The 21,420-nt window shown below is 41.5% G+C and overlaps 1 protein-coding gene across 1 annotated transcript in view; it reads right to left on the bottom strand.

Annotated features, from left to right (window-relative positions):
• Positions 1-21,420, bottom strand: part of Abca13 (ATP-binding cassette, sub-family A (ABC1), member 13) — a 492,930-nt gene that overhangs the window by 418,893 nt on the left and 52,617 nt on the right. The window contains exons 4-8 of the mRNA NM_178259.3: positions 16,238-16,389; positions 14,592-14,620; positions 9,646-9,809; positions 7,388-7,518; positions 3,842-3,975 (exon numbers count right to left, since the gene is read on the bottom strand). Of these exons, the coding sequence (NP_839990.2) occupies positions 3,842-3,975; positions 7,388-7,518; positions 9,646-9,809; positions 14,592-14,620; positions 16,238-16,389 (610 nt within the window). The remainder of the gene's footprint in view (positions 1-3,841; positions 3,976-7,387; positions 7,519-9,645; positions 9,810-14,591; positions 14,621-16,237; positions 16,390-21,420) is intronic.

Raw genomic sequence — 21,420 nt, 5'->3', positions numbered from 1 at the left:
AGTGAGGGAACTCACAGAGAACCCATAGCACAAGGTACTCAATGAATCACTTTGTGGAGACAGAAAAAGATCAATATAAGGATAAAAGGCAAATATACATCCCACTTTAGCCCAGGGGCAGTGTATGGTGACCCGCTTCCAACAAGCAAGGAAATGTAGTCTGACATCAGTCAGACTAGAGATGGAGGAGATCTGAACACACAAATAGAAAACAGACATTCATGGGTTTTACAAAAGTGGGAAGCAGACCCACCAACCCTTAGGTTTTCACATCCTAGCCCCCCAGGGCTTATGAACATGTTAGGTTGAATAACCAGTAAATGGAATTAAAGTGTCAATAAATTGACAAAATAATAGATTATCCCAATTATCAAGTAGGCTCAATGTAATCACAAAAGCCCTCATTACCAAAACCAGTATACAAAAGACTATCAGAGAAGTTGGATAAGATAAATCCTGGTAAACTGTTGACTTTACAGATAGAGGAGAAACTATAAGCAGGGACCAGGGACAGCCTGTGGACAATGAAAAATGCAATAAAAGGGGTAGGGCATGAAAAATCCCAAATTGCACCACTCCAAAACATACCCCTTTAGCATAGGAGTTATTTTGAGCTAATGGACACTGAAAGTCAGCAGGTGCAGGAAAAGCTTCCAACCTTTTCCCTTATCTAAAACTCCAGAAGACATTTTCCTTTTTAATAGAGGAAGCTTCTGTTTGCACAAATGATGTCATACTAAGAACAAAAAATCTGTCCTGCCCGCTCTGCTCACCTAGAGGCTGCCCTGTCCTGCCATTCCTTCCCTCACTTAGTGGAGGTCCATACCCTATTCTGTGTTTAGACTATGGTGCTGTATAAGCCTCAATCACCAGGTTGCCTCCTTGGCCAGTGTCTTTGTCAACTGCCATGCATATACCTACATAGTTAAAGTTGAGTTTTCTCTAGCCTTTTTTATTCCTTTTACTTTAATTTGTAAGAATAGCTACTGAACTAGAAGGCTAAAGGAAGAAAGAGTTTTTCTCTATCTTTGTCCTTCAGAAGAAATGTAGTACTGAAGATACATTGATTTTGGACCAAGAAGGCTCATGCTGGACTTCTAACAGCAATGTCTAGGTGTGGCTTTGAGTTGTTCTCATGCTAGAGCAGAAATAGGCACTGTAATCACATGGTATAAAATATATATAATGTACTATATCTAAAGACCTTATATCTGAAAGACCCACAACATGAGGACTCCCCCACATTCTGACTCAGGAGAGGCAACACCCCAAATCACTCACGAGAAATGGTCTTGATGCAAACTGCAAGAGGATTTTTTTTTTTATTTCAAGAGCTCTTGGGCCCACAGTCATGCACCCTGTGCACCCCACAGGGATAGGGGACCTTGGTGCCTCGAGTAGCTGGGAGAGGGGGTATTTAAGGGAAGAAACCACAAAGAAAGGGGAAGCTGAGTAAATACCATAAGAATGGGGGTGATGAGTTTCAGCTCATCTTTGACGTAAGGGTTATAGGCTATCTTTGGCAAACATTCCACAAAGGATGGGGAAGCTGAGTAAACATCATAAGAATGGGGGTGATGAGTTATAGCTCATCTCTGGCGGAGGGGTTACAGGCTATCTTTGGCAAACATTCCTGGTCAGTCCCTTACACAATAAGTCAGGTGCCTGGGTGGGTCATCCATTGGTTATCTGCTTCTCAGGCTGCCAGGTAAGAGAACAAAGAGCTTCATGCTGGCTTTGTTTCTAGGGGTCTGGGAGACATATTGAGTTGGGGTCTTACAATATCCACATCTATAATTACATTGTGATCTTTCCTATTTTCCATTTAATTGTAAACTCAAAATGATTGTCTTTCCAATGTAAAAGTTCTATCATTTTACTTGACTATTATTGTAACATAATGACAAAATTGTGCCATAAAAACAGAGAGGATGGATTAAAAGACAGACTACTTGGGCTTTGTGTCTCAACTACAGCAGCTATGGAACAGGTAAGATAGAGATATTTCATAAAATGGTCAGACCATACTGTGTGTCAGGAGGTAGACAAAATGGCTAAACCCAGTGAGCTTCTTGGGTTCACAGAGCTCAATTGTCTAGAGGCTAGCAAATCTAAGAATGTGGACCTGGCTTCTTCTTGACATCTGATGAGGGCCTTATTCTTCATCGGAACATGGCATCAAATATTTCATGGCCAGTCAGGGTAAGGGTAGCACTTATGTCTCTTCCTTCACTAATAAAGCCACCAATGTCATCATGAGTTAACCACCCCATGACTTTATCTAGTCATAATTACCTCACAAAGAATTCTTCTCCAAATACTATTTAAAATATTTATGAACTGACTTTTCCAAAAGAAGCTTGGAATTAGAAGACTATGTTCAAAGCATGGCTACTATATCAGGGGAAAGTAGTTACTCACAGGGACATGAAAAATCATAGTAAAGTAAACTAAATCCTACCCCCAGCTTACTCCAAGACTCCAAAAGGAGGTATCAGGTCTTTTCTACAAGAAAAGACCTATAGACATAGGTGGGATCTGAGAGAAGGAGGTTCACAAACCAAGGATGCAAGTGTGTGTTCTTGTACCAACTGCAAAGTAGAAGGGCCTCCAAATTTGTAGCCTCCCCCAGCCTTGAGTAGGCTGGCTTTGACCTCGCTGCCCCTGAGTATGAGACCACCTGGGGTGGAGCCATTGACTTAGATGGCTCTATTGTTCTGTCACCTGCTGCTGCTCTTCTCCAAGACACTGCTACCTGCTGAGAGGCCCCTGGCATCTGGTAGATCACCTACAGGCTGGCTTCAGGCACCAAGAATGGATTGGCGGGGCGTGGGCCTCCCCTCTTTATAAGCACAGACTCTTAGTAAACTTGGGGGCCTTGAACAGAAACATGTCTTGGCCTCCATTATTCCTCTCATCATTCTCTCCCATACAGCTCCTACCTCCCACTCAGGAATCCAGTTATTGTGGCCGCAGGCGGCTACACAAATTGTCTGAAGCTTCAGAAAGTGGCTCAACAAACAAAAGACACCCACAGAGCCTCAGCAATATCTATGTGAACTATGTACTAAGGGTGGGCTAAGACAACATCTTTATTTCTTCTAGTTTAGTAACTGAGGCTTAATATTGGCTAGCCCATCTCCTCTCATATCCATTTTCTCTTTGCCTGGAGAATCCTCCACATATCTGCTCCCACTGAGTCTAATTTTCCTGCCTAAAGCTATACTCGCTGTTCTAGTTGGTGAAAAATCACATCTCCACCTGGCCTGGCCTGGATTCTCATGCTGAGGGTTCCCAGAGTAATCAAGTTCCTATCACTTTTGAACCACCTAAGTGCTGAGATAAAATGATAAGGAAAGAAAGGGACATTTCTAGGGGCTACTTTGTCTAAGGAGCTTGAAATTCAGGAGCAGATTTCACCTTTCTAGCTACCATCTCCCACTGTCACTACCCAGCTTGCCCCAGTGATATACAGTTCTCGCTCTACTTCTGTGGAGCATTGATTTTCAGATTCTTCAAAGGTTTCAAAGCCCACAGACATCAAATTCTCTCATTCGAAATGGTATGGTATTTGTATAAAGCTACAAACTTATGCCTATATAGTTTAACTCATTTCCAGGTGACTTAAAATAGCTAACCTGATGTGTGTACTCTGTAAATAATTACTATACATTGTTGTTTGGGGTGTGGTGACAAGGCTGCATAAATTCACATGTTCTCTAAAAGTTTGGGTTGCAGTTGGATGTGAGAGGCAGATTCATGGGGGTGGATGAGGGGTGAGTACATTCTAGAGTCACTCAAAGGATGCCCAATGCTATGAGAAGAAGACAAGTGTGCATACCTCCTCCAGCTTCGCTGAATAATTCAGGATGTGTTGCATTTGAAAGTCATTGAAACCAAATTGGGATTTGAGATCAGACTGGACTTTCTGGGGATCCCAGACGATATTCTTCAGGGACAGGTGGTAAATGGTCTCTGTGAACACAGATTTATTAGTTATTTTAATATTCAGATATACCTGTAATAATAAACAAAATAATATTTTACTTCTACGTGAATAAAGAATTAAACCTAATCACCATTGAATACCATTTGGGATAAATAAAAACATTGGCTGGAGAGGTGGTTCAAAAGTTAAGGGTGTTTACTGTTTTGCAGGGAATCCAGGCTTAGTTCCTAGCACCCACATGCTGGCTCACATCCACTTGTAACTCCAGTTTTATGGGTTCTCATGATTTCTTGGCTCTATAGGCATCTAAATACACAGGATACATATAGACTCACTCAATCTTACACACAGATGTGTGTATGCACAAATATGTATAAAATAAATAAGTAGGTTTAAAGAAGACTAAAAGCTGGTACAATCATCACCCCTCACGCTCAGAGAACACTTTGAAACATCCCTATTAGATGCCTGAAAACATATATAATCAAACTATGGATATAGCAATTTTTTTCCTACCTATACATACCCATAGAAAATTTTAATTTACAAAGTAGGCATAGTAAGACATTTAAGTGGTGAATAATGCAAAAATAATGTGCCTCAATAAAATTTCCAAAATATAAATTCCTCTTTGTACTTTGAGGTTACCATTAAAAAAGGTTACTTAAACAAAAGTATTTTTGTGCCATGACAGCTGATCTGATAACCAAAAGGACTACTGGCTGCTAACCAATTAATATGCAGCCAGCACATATGGTGTGGATACATGGGACAAAAGAGAGATTCTTGTTCACAGTAACATGGAAAAAGAGTAAGATTTCATCTCATTATTTAAAATCACATTCCTAGAATAAAATTGTTCTTCTGCCCAAAATATGTTATTCCCAAACCTGAGTTGTAAATACCCATAACTACTGATACCATACCTCATTACAATTAAACACAGAGTTCCAGAAAAGAGCCGGAAAAATAGTGTCAACAGCCTACTAAAAGGCTTTAGAAAAGAAAGCTAATACTCTTGAAAACTGAAGGGCAATGTGATTTTGAAATTTGTAGCTAAAGAGTGCCATGTTCAGATCCTGTGAATTAATAATGTCAGTGAATCATGTGACTGGGCCTCCATCCCTTTCCTCCATGCACGGTAATCTGTTCACCAGGCAAAGCATTTTTCTTGGAGACAAGAGAAATGAAGACAATTTTTAGTGGCCTCTAGAGGTCTATTCTATAATCATATTTCTTAACTCTGACTCAAATGGATATAAAATTGTTTTAATTACATTCTTTAAAGTAATTATATCTGCAATTGTAAGCTAAATTGAATGTTATAATGTGGATGATTTGCACAAATTTCTGCTTCCAAATGAGCTTGCTAAAACTGAGGTCACAGAAAATCTTTCAGTGTGGTGTTTTAATATATCTCCTACTCCACCTTCAGTCTTTCAATCTGGACTTAAGAAATAGCTTCCGGTAGAACTAAATTGATATAAAAATTGAGTTGATCCTTAATAGCCTAGCTCCCTTCATACAAAAATAAAAAGTCAAAGGAACCCACCCTCTCCATAAGATTTATCATCCTGAGTCCCAAGCAGCAGATGAAACTTGGGGTAAAGGAAGGTATGTTGAAGGACAATGTTGTGTTAGGCTGCACGTACAGCAGGAGAAATGTAGCTGGGTCTACGGGAATCTCTGTGAAGCCAATGCATTGAATAGCTCGGGAAACTGAGCCACCAAAAGTAAAAGGCCAATGGGAAGTGTGACCCAGGACCTATCTCTCTCCAACCCTTACTCACCTGTGCCTCCAGAGTACTCCTGAAGCTACTGCTCCATTGGCCATTGATGCTGTACCTGACTCCCTTTCTGAGCCCATCTCTGACACTGTCTGTCGTACCTCAGACACACTGACCATTGAGCACTGCTCACTCCTGGCAAGTCCCTACATATCAAACACTGTTCCCTTTTTCAGAAAATGCTCCTTGGTCATGCTAACAAATTCTAATATTCTTTGAAACTCTTCTCTGAAGCTGTTCCAGAAGAAAAAGATGCCAGGTCCTCTCTCTGTGGTCTCTTTTTTTCTGTGTTAACATCTTTTGCTCCTTTAAAACATAACATCTCTGAATGCAAGAACCACTCCTCACTGATAACTATGATCCCAGTTACTTAGGAAACTGAGTCCAGAAGATTACATGTTCAAGACCAGCCTGCAAAACTTAGTGAGATACTATTTCTAAATAAAACAAATTTTTAATGTAAAGTCACTTTATTGTAATCAATTCAGAAATAAAATATAATGCAGCCAGATAAGCCTAGGCACTCAAACAAATATTTGTCTAATATATAAATCCCAATGAATTTGTGTAAAAATAGATTACATGGAGAGTGGATGCTAAAGTTCAGTGGTTAGAAGTGAATCTTGTTGGGGTCTAAGTCCTCAGTTATTTAAACTCCCAGTGTCTATAACCAGTGGATCACAACTGCCTCCAACTCCAGTTCCAGGGAACCGGATGACCTCTTCTTACCTCTGTGGGTACTACACTCATGTGTGCAAGCCCACACACATATACATAGAATGAAAAATAAAATATGGTTTTAAGTATTGGGTTATAAAAAAATGATAGTTTACTTGAGTGATGTGTAAGGTGGAGAGAGATGCGGGGGGGGGGGGGGGGGGGGGGCGGGGAGAACCATTTCCTTTTTAGGTCATAAATGAAATAAGTAGATTGGTGGTATTGGTGGAGTAGCAATGATGGGATGAGTGGGTTGGAAATACTTAACTGATATATAAATGAGTAGAAAGGTGATGGGCAGATAAACAACCAAGTGAATAGGTGGATGGTTGGATGGTTACACACAGGCAACAGATGATAAGAGATAAATTCTAACCACACTGTTCTCCCACTGCACTTCCCATAGAAAATTAAACAAAGAAAGAGCCAACAGGAATCAAATCCAATGACAACTTAATAATGTTCGAGTCAAGAAAATAAGGGATCCCCTTTCCTTCCCTGAGGAGGGCTACTTGTTACATACACAATAGTGTGCTTTCTTTGAATGACTTCACTGCCTCCAAGTCTACTTACAAGGGACTGGAATGCCTTCCCAATAAGAGCTTAAAAAGGGAAAGATTTAAAAATTAGAGAACAAATGGTTTGTCTGAACTTAAAAGTCGGCTTAAAACTTAAGGATTTTTTTAAAAAAATCAGTTGTTTAAAATATAGGTGTAATTCTTATTAGCAATAACTGCAGAATTTCAACAACTGTATAAAGTCAGTTTTGATATGCAAATTTTAATCATATGTCTGTCTTACTAACAGAAACAGTGAATGTTGGGTTGATATTTTAATTAATTAATTCTTTAAAGAGCTCTGTGGCTCTGTGCTTGCTAACACATTGCAAGAGTGGAATATCCCCAATACAGCCCCAGCTCTCAGAGTCTCTCACCATTGACAACAGCGCTGTGCTGCTGCAGAAACCTCAGGGTGGAGATGGTCACGTTCAGAACATGTCTAGAAACCTGGGGGATGGTCTGGTGCAGGGGTAGCCAATCCAAATCTCCCAGAGATGCTAATGAACTAGAACAGAAACAAACCAAGCAGAGTGAGTAAATCAGTAGTCAACCAAGGGGTATCTCTTGCGCGCGCCCCCAACTCGCCAGCAAGAACGACGCTGCAACAGGATCCTTCTGCACACGTTTATTCAGTCCTGTTTCTTCTTTCTCTATATCTCCCTTGTTTATATCTCCCTTGTTTATATCTCCCTTGTTTATATCTCCCTTGTTTATATCTCCCTCGAACCCTGGGCCTCTCACTCTTTTATACTCTCAGTTCTCATCCACGCACAGCAGGCCACGCCACCTCACCAGGCATGCAGCTTCAGATAATCAGGGCAGCAGGGGCATATCTCCATCAAAATGGATTCACCAGTATCCTGGTACACCTGCGTAGCTCTCAAGATGTTTGTGGCTTATATGAGGAAGTCAGGTGCAAGTCATACGACTTAGCTGCAGTCCCTGGAGCCTTTGGGACTGCCGCCACACCCGCTCCTCACAGGTATCAATTTCAGACTTATGTCATTCCCATCGGCCAGACACCAGCCCTGCTCAAAGATGTTGCCAGGTAATAGTGTGTCTGCATTCTGCTCGGTTTAATGAGACCCTAACTCCCTAGGTAGGAGAGTAAGCAGAAATGAGTTCTTTTCTTGGAATATTCTGGAGTGGCTTTTACACACATCTTACTTCAGGGTGCTCTACCACAGACACTGTTTTTGCTCAGCCTTGGGTCTTTCTGCCTCTTTGGGCATCTGACAAGGCCAGACAGAGTACACAATATGAAAGGAGGGTGAGCAGTTAGCTTGGCTGCTTTGAGTCAGTCTAATACCTGGAGAACATACTATGCTCCTAAAAAGAGATATGTGTTCTATCCAAAGATCTAAAAAGGTCATGGGACAATCAATATTTGTCAAACTATTTTACAGAAAAGGGGGCTTTGGATAGAGGGAGTTATAGGAATATGTTATACATTCTATTTTTAAGATGACAATATGTTATAAATAATTTCTGTTACAGGTCAGAATCATTTTCTGCTGAAGTGGAACTGTGTGTATTTTAGCAGCCTGAGGCTAACGCCAGCATCATCACGGTTCCAAGCAGGTAATCTCCATGTGGCTTCTCACTAAGTAAATCTCTCACTACAACTATGTGCCTTTAGGAGAATCCCAAGACTTTTAAAAACCCTCCCTCAATCCCCAACATCACTTGGAAGCAATGCCTACTCTGAGTAGATTTTCTTGCTGTTATAGAAAGAATACAGAACAGAAATGAAACCCACAGATGATGACACTGTCAGCCACTCTCATCATAGCTTCTGGTTTAAAATTGTTCCTTTCTATAAACACCCTGAGTATTCTCATTGTCTATGGCTGATCAGTCTAGTGCTTAGAGCAGCAGGACAGAGGGAGGCTCATTACAACTCTGTCCAAATACCTAAGATTACAAAATGTTAGAATGTGCTTCATGCTCTGCCAACAGTAACATCCATTACAGTTCAAAAGGCACAGCAAAAATTCAGAGTCTGATCCTCAGATGAGCTGTGTTCCAGAATGTGAGACCCAAGAGACAGGCACCCCTGACAACCCTCAGCTATGTCATCATTGCAAGGAGCTGTGTATATGTGTAGTTAAGTTAATAATTTAATATAAAAATCCCTAGTTGAAAAGTTGGAAGGCCACCACATAAAGTACAGTGGGGTCAGATCCACTATACTTGTTACGTCAGCAAGACAATGAGCTTACCAGGCTTGCATGAGGTCTTTGTTATTATTGCCTAAAATTATTATATTTATGTCACTTGAAAACATTAGAAAGCAGTGAAAACCTTAGAAAGATACATCAAGGCTGATGATAAGATTATTAAGTATAGTATTTTATCTACTATTTCATCAGTGGTCATTGGAAGATGACACAAGTCAATAAAATGTTAATCAGATTATGTTAACTTTCTAATGGTTGGATATGCTCTAAACAACACCACTGCCCACAGGTAAGATATGTACACACAGATGGGGGAAAGGCATACTGTAAGGGCTCCAGGTGCCTTAGAAGGACATTATTAGGGTGTCTCTTATGAAAATATTACTCAGTGACACATTCTCCTACTAAAATTATGGAGATAACACACATGATTGCTTGTTGTTTTTGCTTACTTCAAACCCGCCTGGAGAAAGTGTGTCACAGCACCCATGCTATCTTCCAAGTGAGCACTGGACATGTACAGTCTGGGCAGTGAATGTAGAAAATCCCAAATATGAGGCTGCTGGTGAAGGCTTTCCAATTTTGATATCACATCCTCAGTCTTATTGAGATCCATCTGATAGGGAAAAAACACCAAAAGTTTTCCTAATTAATGAGACAGAAGTAGAGAGGATGCTTCAAATATGTAAATAAAATAAAATAAACTCATGGCTAACTCTTCCTATGTTCAATAGGCAAGATTTAAAAATTATTATTAGGTTCCTTCTAAAGTTTTGAAAATACAGAAATTTGTATATCTAAAATCCCAAGACTTTTAAAAACCCTCCCTCAATCCCCAACATCACTTGGAAGCAATGCCTACTCTGAGTAGATTTTCTTGCTGTTATAGAAAGAATACAGAACGGAAATGAAACCCACAGATGATGACACTGTCAGCCACTCTCATCATAGCTTCTGGTTTGAAATCGTTCCTTTCTATAAACACCCTGAGTATTCAAAATCAAGTATCACTACTAAAAACATGAGAAAAATCTTCAATTTAAAATAACTGTAAATTATCAAAAAGGAAAAAATAAGGGAAGAAGAAAAGGCAGTAAAAAACAAAAGAGTGGAAGGATGCAGAAAATGAGATGAAAGAGAGGGAAGAGAAGCAGGATTGCCTGTCATGGCACCACCTATGTGGTACCCGGGGAGGGCTGCTCTGAGTGTCAGCCCTCTTGATGGATCCTCTCAGGCTAAGCTTGCTTCTTCTAGGGGACATATGCAGAAAGCAAATACTCTCTGCAAGTGCTTGGTGTGGAGAGCTGCGACCAGAAGGCTGGGCTCTCAGGCAACTGCTGTCTGCAGCTGAGGTTAGATTAGACCATAGATGGGAGGTGTTGAAGCTAGATTAGACAGCCAATGGGGGGCATCTGATGGCCTCAGAAACAGCTTTTATTCCTAGTCTTCCTGTCCTCTGTATATCCTCCTGGAACTGTATAAGCTGTCTTCCCAGCCTATTCCTATTCTATCCCAGGAGACAGGAGTCACACTTCCACCCCTTTATTGGATCCTCCCTTAATGTCATGATTTGAATAAGCTTGGCCCAGGGAGTGGCACTATTTGAAGGTATGGCCTTGTTGCAATAGGTGTGTCACTGTGGACCTAGGCTTTTACATCCTAGTCCTAGCTACCTGTAAGCAAGTATTCTGCTAAGCAGCCTTCAGGTGAAGATGTAGAACTCTCAGCAACTTTTGCACCATACCTGCCTAGATGCTGCCATGCTCTCACTTTCATGATAATGGACTGAACCTCTGAACCTGTAAGCCAGCCCCAGTTAAATCCTTATGAGAGTTTCCTTGGTCATGATGTCTGTTCACAGCAATAAAACTCTTAAGACACTTGTCATGGGAGCCTCCCTTGTCAACATTACCCACCACCTTGAGCTGCTTCTTCAAGTGGCTGCTTCTCTGATTGGTCCCTCCACAGCACTAAGATACTGGATCACCTCATCTCCTTAACAAGAGATTTTCTGGGTTTCCACACAGCTTCATCTCCATCTCATCTTCCCCACACCTTCTCAGATGCATTCCCTGCCTCATCTCCATCTACACTCTCCACCCTTCCCTCATGTGTCACTTTTGCTCCAACACCTTCTAAATCCATATGTCTGTCCCAGACTGTTTAATCTCAGCACCCAGTTTGTGTCACCACACCCTCCTTGACAACACTACCTTGATAGATCCCTAGCATGCCCAAGTCAATCTCCTGATTTCTCCTCCCCACTTCCTCCTCCTCACCACACCACCAAGAGAAATTTGCACTAACCATTTTTTACCTCAGTGAATGGACATTATGTACTTCCAGTTGCTGAAATAAAGCACCTAGAATCACTTTGACTTCTCTTGTTCATATACACTGAGAGATTCTACTGGTTATACCTTCTAAATATATCAAGAATTCCACTACCACCTACTGTCTTTTTTTAACTGCACATCTGCATTACACCTTTGACATGCATAGATACTGCATAAGTAACTAAGTAGATTCCTTACTTTCCAAAGTCTGCTTTCACCATCAACAACCTATGGCTCAGCACAAAAGGTCATGTAAAGACATCATTCATGTCTCACTCCTCTGATGAGATTACCCCAAAGAACATTCTGCTCGAAATGAAAATCAAGCAGAAAACCAAACATGGTAAAACATGCTGGGAATCCCAGCACTGGGTATCTGGAGAGAAAAAAGTATCAAGAGTTCAAAGCCATCCTTCATGACATGGAGAGTTGGAGTCCAACCTGGGCTATCTGAGACCCAGTCTAGAAGGGAAGAAAGAAAAGAAGGAAGGGAAGGGGAGGGAAGGGGAGGGGAGGGGAGGGGAAGGGAGGGAAAGGGAGGGGAGGGGAAGGGAGGGGAGGGGAGGGGAGGGGAGAAGGAAAGAGGAGAGGAAAGAAGGAAGGAGGGGAGGGAGGGAGGGAGGGAGGGAGGGAGGGAGGAAGGAAGGAAGGAAGGAAGGAAGGAAGGAAGGAAGGAAGGAAGGAAGGAAATATATCAGGTGATATGACATCATTACCAAAATTCTATAGCAAAAGCATAGACCTAGAATCCTTTCATCATAACAAACAGGACTGTTTTGCTGCAGCCATACTTCAGCTCAACATATGCATGGCCTCAATGTCTGCATAATAATCAGACCATGGATATGATAGCGGTTTCTACTTTCCACAATTTCTATAATCTTTTTCCATGTTAATTTTTGATTGTATAGAGTATCAACGTTTACTTATCCTAGTTTTGAATATAAAAATTATCCATCATTATAAATAATCTATTTATGCATGAAAAATTTTAGCATAAGAAAAATTGTCAGAAAAGCCACAAAGGTATCAAGTTGTTTATCAGAATTGATTGTATCTGTCTTTCATTGTCACAAGCCATCTGACATTTAGGTGTGCTGCTCATAACCCCTTAACATGCTAATTTGATCATTAAAACCACACTTCACATGATTAAGCTAACATTCTTCAGTTATTTGTAAACTGAGCTTGCATTAACCTTGATGAGCCCCTTTGTGTAGTGACAATTTTGGAAGTTTGGTTTCTTTTAAAAAAATTATAAGAAAGTGTTTGCATTTTAATCCTATGTGTGTGATGCTGCTTCCAACTGACCACAGTGTTGTGGATAGGCCTGGTGCTATTCTTGTGACCCAATCCCCTTATGCATAAAGGGCCCAATCATTGGGCGTGTAGGACTGACTTCCAGGTTGGACAGAAGAAGAGAGGAAGCAGGAGAGAGTTTGTTCCTTTTTGGATGGAGAGAGCGTGAGGACAAGATGTAGCTATGAGTGTCTCCTGGTTTCAATATCTGCCACCAGAAGATTTAGATTTAATAAGGCATACAAGATTAGGATCTTAGTTGTTGCATCCAGCAATTGAGTTACCATTGTTTCTGATCTAAGTTTGTGTTGTGTTTTCCTTCACTGGGCTAGCTCATCTGGGTTCAGATAAAGAGAAAAAGGTATGGTGGCAAGGCATGGGTTTGCCTGAGGTGCACCACAAAGGCTGTGGGGAATTTGAAGCATTGGGGCTGACATGGTAGCCACCTGCCAGTGGGAACCTAGCAAGCTGGGTGGAGAGATTTTGGAGCACTGAGTTAGTCTCCAGGAGATAAAAACAGGTCAGCCATTGACTGCCAGTGCTGAGGCAGAGAGTTGCTGGCTCAAGTGAGGGGACCTGATGGTTTCTTTTTTAATATTTCCTGAAACACCACAGCAGCTGACTATGGTTTGCCTCATGCTCTAGTAGAGGCATGGTTTTACGAGTTGCAGATAGTTTCTGTGGTTCTATGATGTTTGGAATTCTGGGAACTTTACAGAGGGTACATTAAAGCTAGGGCCCCTAGAAGTAAGGTGGATGGTTGTTGGTCACTTAGGGAGGTTGCATGTAGTTTTTTAGTGGCTGTGGTCAAAGAAGAAACAAAAGGAAAAAAATTAGATCCAGGGATTTTCCTAACTCCTCTCTTCCCTCTATCCTTTTTTCTCTCTTGTCTAGTGTTGGAGGATGAAACTATGGGGATAAAGGGTAGGATAAAGAAAAACCCACAAGGTAGCAAAGGTCAGCTGCACCTTTGCCCTGGTGTGGCAGATGATGTAAGTGCCTGATAACAATTGGGTGTCATTTAATGGATGTACAGGCACTTTTGCCCCACCCAGAGCATTTTGACCATTATTGTTGGACTTTTATAATGTTTTACTATGTATAAATTTTTATGAGTTGCTTTATAGCCTGTTGAGAATAGTTCAGACTCAATGCAAAAGCACAATGCTACTAAAAAAAACCTGGGCCTTGAATGTCTGGTGGAGCAGTGTAAGGAAAGGACCTTGATATTGCAGTTCGCCCTTTGTTCAGGCCTTCACAACCTGACTCTACTGATGGATGGCTGAGTCTGCTGCAGGGATACCTGTCTTTGAAGACTGTTTAGAAGCATTTCCATCCCTGATCACCAGAAACAAAGAGTGGCTTCTCTACCTACCCCTAGCTGTGACAGTCTCAACTATATGCAGATGATAGCAAGTCACCTCAATGATGCTATGGCCTTCACTGAAAGCCCTGTGTTTCAAGGAGGTCTAAAGTCATATGCCAAGCACAGATCTCACCAACTTTGAGTTCATGTTGACTTAAATCCCTGCCACAAGGCAACATGTGTGTGTGTACCACCCACTGCATCCCCTCCATCTTTCCCTTCTCATAGTTCCAAACCCTGATTTAATAAATTAAAACCCATCATTCAATCTATGTCTGATGTAAATTTATGTCTGTTGAATCCCACCCTGCACAGTCATTACCAAAAAGATGAAGTGACTAATGGAATTCCTTAAAATAAACACTCATCCACAAAGAGATGTTGCTGGGATACTCACTGTTAGAAAACCGGAGCCATAAGAGGAACCTACAATAGAACACATTTAACAGATCAGCTGGTCAGACCTCAGAGAATACTGAGTGCCTGTTTTGGTCCATTACTGAAGAGAGACATACAGAGGCAACAAACAGAACGATGAATACAAAGGCAACTGTTGCTGCCATATCCCAAGCCACATCGATACTAATGTCCCAGAAAATAAGTAGTAGATACAGTTCAGAATTTTGCCAGGCTCTAGTCATACCTGGCATTGTGAATGTGCCCACAGAATGAAAAGAGTGGAAACAGAGAAAAAACAATCTGAGTGTGTCAGCACACCTGCAATACAAGCACGCAGGAAGCAGAGACAGGAGGATTGCTGAGTTCAGAGCCTCCTTCATCTACATAGTACACTCCAGGTCATCCAGAGCTACATAGCAAGACCCTTTCTCAGAAAACAAACAAGTAAAAATCTTCAGAAAAGAGGAGAAAGACAAGTGAAATTATTGTTTTTCAGGCTTTTAAATAACAGGCTAGGAGAAATAGCCCAGACAATAACAAGCTGAAAATAGATATACCCATCTCAAGAAAATTAGTTCTGGGCAGTAAGATGACTCAGCGGTTACAAGCACTGGCTGCTCTTCCAGAGGTCTTGAGTTCCGTTCCCAACAACCACATGGTGGCTCACAACCATCTATCTATAGGGGGAACTGATGCCCTCTTCAGGCAGGTAGATGTATGTATATACAGCAGAGCATTCATACATTAAATAAATATAACTTTTTAAAAATCATATATGAAAAGAACTACTCGAACTCCACCCTCTCCAAAAAAAATGTTATTGCTTATTGACACTATTCATCACCACATAGCCCAGGCTGACCTTGAATTCAAAATCCATCCACTGTCCCCAAAAACTGAGGTTACAGACAGGAGCCCTGACCCCATGACAGAGACAAACAGAACTCCCTTATCTGTTACAGAGACAAACAGAACTCCCTTATCTGTTGTGGACGACCACCTGCCTTTTTCTAAGATACTCTCAAAAAAACAAAAAGGGAAAGACCAAGTCACATCTTCAGATCAGGAATGTGTGTAGAGACAGTTCTAAAGCCTGGGCAGGCAACAAGGGAAATGTAGGGCTGGATCACTTAGACGGGTGGGCCTCAGCCTATGGGAGGGCTGGATCACTTAGACAGGTGGGCCTCAGCCTATGGGAGGGCTGGATCACTTAAACGGGTGGGCCTCAGCCTATGGGAGGGCTGGATCACTTAGACGGGTGGGCCTCAGCCTATGGGAGGGCTGGATCACTTAGACGGGTGGGCCTCAGCCTATGGGAGGGCTAGATTACTTAGACGGGTGGGCCTCAGCCTATGGGAGGGCTAGATTACTTAGACGGGTGGGCCTCAGCCTATGGGAGGGCTGGATCACTTAGACGGGTGGGCCTCAGCCTATGGGAGGGCTGGATCACTTAAACGGGTGGGCCTCAGCCTATGGGAGGGCTGGATCACTTAGACGGGCCTCAGAGAGGAAGAATATTTCAGCCCACCCTCCAAAACAGCAAGCAGTGCAGGCTTCATCCAGCAGGGGGTGCAACTTCACTTAAGCCCTGGAGAACTCACACTCTGTGTCCAAGAAAACAAGGTAACATTTTCAGAGTCTTACCTGGGGTTTCTGATCTTTTTAGCCAGAGTTTTTGTAAGTTCTTTGCCTTGTCCATGGTTTCAAAAATGTCCTCAGCCAGATCCTGAATCTCGTTTAAAAAGGCCAAGCTACTGACTTTTCTGTCATCAGATGCAGTTTGGAACCTAGACAAACTTCAGACACAAAAAAATAACTATCATATGTGGGAGAACTCTTGCAAGAATCCGTTTCCCTGCATTTAAAAGGTTTTGACACTCCGTACCAAACTGTTCTCAGTGAAATATGAACAGTTTCAAGCCTACCACCCACCCATAAAAACCCTTGACCATGATCCAAAATGGAAAGTATCTCTAATATATATATATATATATATATATATATATATATATATATACACATACACACATATATATACATATACACATACACACACACACACACACACACACACACACACACATATATATATGATTAGAAAAGTATCTTCATTCTGTTCGTTATCTGTAAAGCTCAAAATTTTTTATAGTCATTAGTTTTTTCCATTTATTCAACATGTATTATACTACACATCTCATACAAGGTGCTGAGAGTAAGCCTGACTGAGCATTAGCAGGGAACAGAGAGCATTGTGGGAAGACATAGATGCTATGAGACAAGAAAAATGGGACTGGGTAGTGGAGAAGGGCTCATAGCTGATGGCTGATAAATGGAATGTCCTCAACATGGGAAGGACTGGGGAGTCTGTGCTAGGCACGGGACTTTCCTGGGGTATGAAGAGTCACAGTCTGTGCTAGGCATGGTGCTACCCAGGGGTGAGAGGAGTCATGGTCTGTGCTGGGCATGGGAGTACCCTGGAGTAAGAAGAGTCAGAAGTATATAGACAAGAACAGTGAGAGTTGATGGTGTCAGAGAATTCCAAGCAGAGTTAGTTGTGAGAAGACAACCACTCGACAGCAGGAGAGATCTGTTGACATGATCCATCTAAAATGAAGAAATCAATCAAGCACACCAACGATATAAAAACAATTGCTCAGCTCAGCACCTGTTCATAGTGAAAAGTCCCTGAAAAGGAAATCAAGTTTTTAACTTGTAGGGAACATTTGTAGAATGCCTACAGTTAGTTTCCTTTTGACAGTGGGGACCTCAAGGCTTTCTCACAAAGATGAGGAACCAGGAACCACAGTCTTTCCTCCCCATACCTTTTAACTACATGCTAAAACCACATGGACAAGCAGGCGAAATGGAAATAAAGACACATGGATTTAAAAAGAAGCAATGCTGGGATGGAGAGGTGGCTCAAGGCTTAAAAGCAATCATTGCTTTTGCAGAGGACTCGGGTTTATTCCAATGCCTACATGGTGACTTAAAACCACTCCCAGGGGATTCAAAGCCCCATTGTTACTTCAGGCACTATATATATATATATATATATATATATATATATATATATATATATATATATATAGAGAGAGAGAGAGATATTTGTATATGTATGTGTGTGTGTGTTACACAGACACATACAGGCAAAATACGTATACATACACAATACTAAAACCAATAAGATTTTTTTAAATAAAAAAAATCAAAGGCCTTTCTTCAAGGATGCATAGTTGTATACATATTCAAAATATTGTGAATAAAGCTCAAAAGAATTTCTGAAAGCTAAAATAGAAATTTCTCCCCCCCCCCCCAAGGAACAAGTACACTTAGGATTAGAAGTGTAAGGAAAAGATAAAGGGCGGGACTTCACAGGAAGGGGAAAGCAGACAGATCAGGACCCACTGTGACACCTTAACAAATTAGGTGTGGAGCATTAACTACACGTATTCTTTTCTGTGTTTCTTTTTTTTTTTAATTATTTATTTAAAAAAATTTTTTTTTACTTATTCACTTTACATCCTGCTCACTGGCCTCCTCTAGTCATCCCCTCTTGCAATTCTTCCCCCTCCCCCTCTGCTTATCCTCTGAGCAGGTGGGGGGGGCCCTGGGTATCACCACCCCCCCCATACACACTCTGGCACATCAAGTCTCTGCAAGACTAGGCTTATCCTCTCCCAATGAGGCCAGACAAGGCAGCCCAGCTAGAAGAACATATCTCACAGACAGACAACATCTTTTGGGATACTCCCCACTCCAGCTGTCCAGGACCCACATGAAGAACAAGCTACACATCTGCTACATATGTGCGGGGAAAACTAGGTTCACTCGGTGTATGCTTTTTTCTGTATTTCTGATGCTTTGACATATCGAGGGCCTGCTGGCCCTAAATGGCAACCCCTGCTGGGGTAAATAGTCCTTAGATGTGGCAAACATCAATGCTAGATGGTTAAGTTCATCCATGCCTATGTGTTTATCTGATTTAAATGAGTATTTATGGAGAGGGATATGGGCTGGACTTCCAAGATGCTGGAAGATGCTGGCACAAGTGGCTTCTCCTAGAGCAGGATGAAAATACAGGCTGAAGCCTGCAACACCACTCATCATTCAGAAGGAGAAGCCAGGGGGCTCTTTTGAGAGAGGTGGTAATTGGTTTCATGTACTGAATTTTCAAGAATTGTAACTGTTTTCCCAGTGACATATTTAGTTTATGTACACAGCTTATTTGTTTTAAGTAGATTAGATTTATAATCTCGTTCGTTTGCTTTTAGTTTTATTTTAGCATTGAACAATGTTTCTCCTACAAGATAATATATAAGACATTTGATATTTTATGAGCAGAGAAAAACTAAGTCAATTCTAACTCTTGAAAAATAGGTGAATAATAATATATGTTTCTGAGAGGTTCTTATTTACCCTAAAAACAGGGTCCTAGAAATACAACCCTGAAGAAAGGCCAGAGTGAGGAACAAAACAGGTAGGAAACGTGGTCACTAGTGACTCTTGGGTGCCTCCTCCAGCCAACTCCCACACAGGGATGGCAGAAGCTGCTGGGTACCTGCCTTGTTATCCACTCCTCCTACCAGAGACCCGCCAGTTAACCCAGTGTTGAGGACAAGGGCAGACTGGAAGTGTAAGTATCAAAGGATAAGTCTGATACACTCTTCTAAATCACTTAACAACCATTATGAATTATATGAGTGAGAAATACACAGGTTGGCTTTGAATTCACAATCTTCTTTCTTTACTCTCCTGAATACTGATATGTGCCCATACACAAATTGGGGGGAAAATCTGTGTGTGTGCCTGCATGTGTGCGCACAAGCGTGTGTGTGTGTGTGTGTGTGTGTGTGTGTGTGTGCATACACACACACTAATGTATGTGTGTATTATATTTGTGCATGTATGTATATCTTTGTACAAATGAAGGAATATGTGCTTGTGAATGTTTGGCATATATTTGTGTGTATGTGTGTATCTGTGTATATATGTATATATGTGCATGTGTGTATATGTATTTAGGTGTGTTTGTGTGCACATATGTATGTGGTTTTCTGTGTATGTGTTTGTGTGTATATGCTTGTGTATGTATGTGCATCTATATGTATGTATGTAGATATGTGTACATTTGTTTGTGTATGTGCCTGTGTTTATGCATATGTGTTTATTATATATGTTTTTGTTTGTGTGTGTTTGTATGTTTGTATGTGTGTTGTGTGTCTTATCTGTGTTTGTGTGTGTGTGCATAATGAGAAAATATCCCATGACCTTTCTATACCAGCACTGTTCAGCTGCTTACAGTGACTCTCAGATTAAAAGTTCATTTTAATTAGTAAAATTACTAATTTGGAATAAAGTGGAAAAGTCATTCCACAAGTTACTGCAAGCCTGTTAAAATAACTAAGTACCCAATTAAATTTAGCATATCCCAAAAGTGAAAAAGGAATAATATTGAGAAGAAATTTTTCTGATTACAAATTATAGAACCCCTTAGAGGTTTCTAATCCTGCGTTGTTTTATAAATTAGAGAACTTTAGAAATAAAAACCAGGATTTGCGTGACAAAGAAGAATTCCCTCCACAAACATGGTCATTCACTACTCAGAGACTACAGTGAAATTCAGTATCACTGATGAATAAACAAGTTCAATGCTTCACCAGGGTTAGAGAGCATTCAGAGAAGAAACTGTTCTCTACATGTTAACAGAGACTGATAGCATCCCAGGCAACTCAATGCATAGAGGCCATCTTCAACAATAGGTGGCTTTTATAAGCCTCTGGAAACTCATCGAGAGAGAAAGGGGGTGGAGAGGGAGGGGAGGGGAGTGGGGAAGGGGGAGGGGAGTGGGGAAGGGGAAGGGGAAGGGGGAGGGGAGGGGAGGGGAGGGGAGGGGAGGGGAGGGGAGGGGAGGGGAGGGGAGGGGAGAGGAGAGGAGAGGAGAGGAGAGGAGAGGAGAGGAGAGGAGAGGAGAGGAGAGGAGAGGAGAGGAGAGGAGAGGAGAGGAGAGGAGAGGAGAGGAGAGGAGAGGAGAGGAGAGGAGAGGAGAGGAGAGGAGAGGAGAGGAGAGGAGAGGAGAGGAGAGGAGAGGAGAGGATCAGGGAAATCATTTAGGCTTCTCAAGAAAGATGTCATATTAAAACCCAAAAGTGGCCTCTAAAGACATAAGTGAACTTCTCTCCAGCCCCACCAAATGCCCAATACCCTCCTCCTTGCAACCTGGGGATTACCAAGTTGAAAGGACAGGTATAAGAAAGTGGACACAAGGATCCCTTGTAGCAAGAAACTGGTATTATGGTCTAAGTATTATTCTAAACATGATTCGTCACATTCTTATGTTTATATCACCAACAAAGGAAATACATAAACAATCTTAAATTCAGTGTAACAGTGTTTATAAATGTGGACAAGAGAGAGGGAGCAAAGAGAGAAGAGAGGTGGGAGGTAGAGATTCTTGATACAGCAGATTTCTAGCACTGTAGCAGGGCATGGGGAGGGCAGCTTCCTCCTTTCTCAATTCAGTTCTTCACTGACACACTATGCAAAGCCTGATCCTGCCCCAGTAAATTGAAGCTCACACACAGATTGCATTAGCATTCTACAAGACGGATAGACTTAAAACACGGTGACTGGGGAGTCCCAATGTTGCCAAACAATGGCCAAATGACCTTGGATAATTTTTAGTTTCCTGAACATGCATCACCCACCCCTGAGTCTAACTTATCAGGTAAAACCTTTGGAATGCATTAACTCGGCAAATCATGGGCTTCAATCAACCCAAAATTTATTGTCATCAGATAGGATCTGAAACATAACTGTAACCCAGCCAC

This window comes from Mus musculus, chromosome 11 (assembly GCF_000001635.26).
Source record: "Mus musculus strain C57BL/6J chromosome 11, GRCm38.p6 C57BL/6J".
Lineage (NCBI taxonomy): Eukaryota > Metazoa > Chordata > Mammalia > Rodentia > Muridae > Mus > Mus musculus.
The sequence above is the reverse complement of the archived record's forward strand: the minus strand, read 5'-3'. Positions and strand labels throughout refer to the sequence as shown.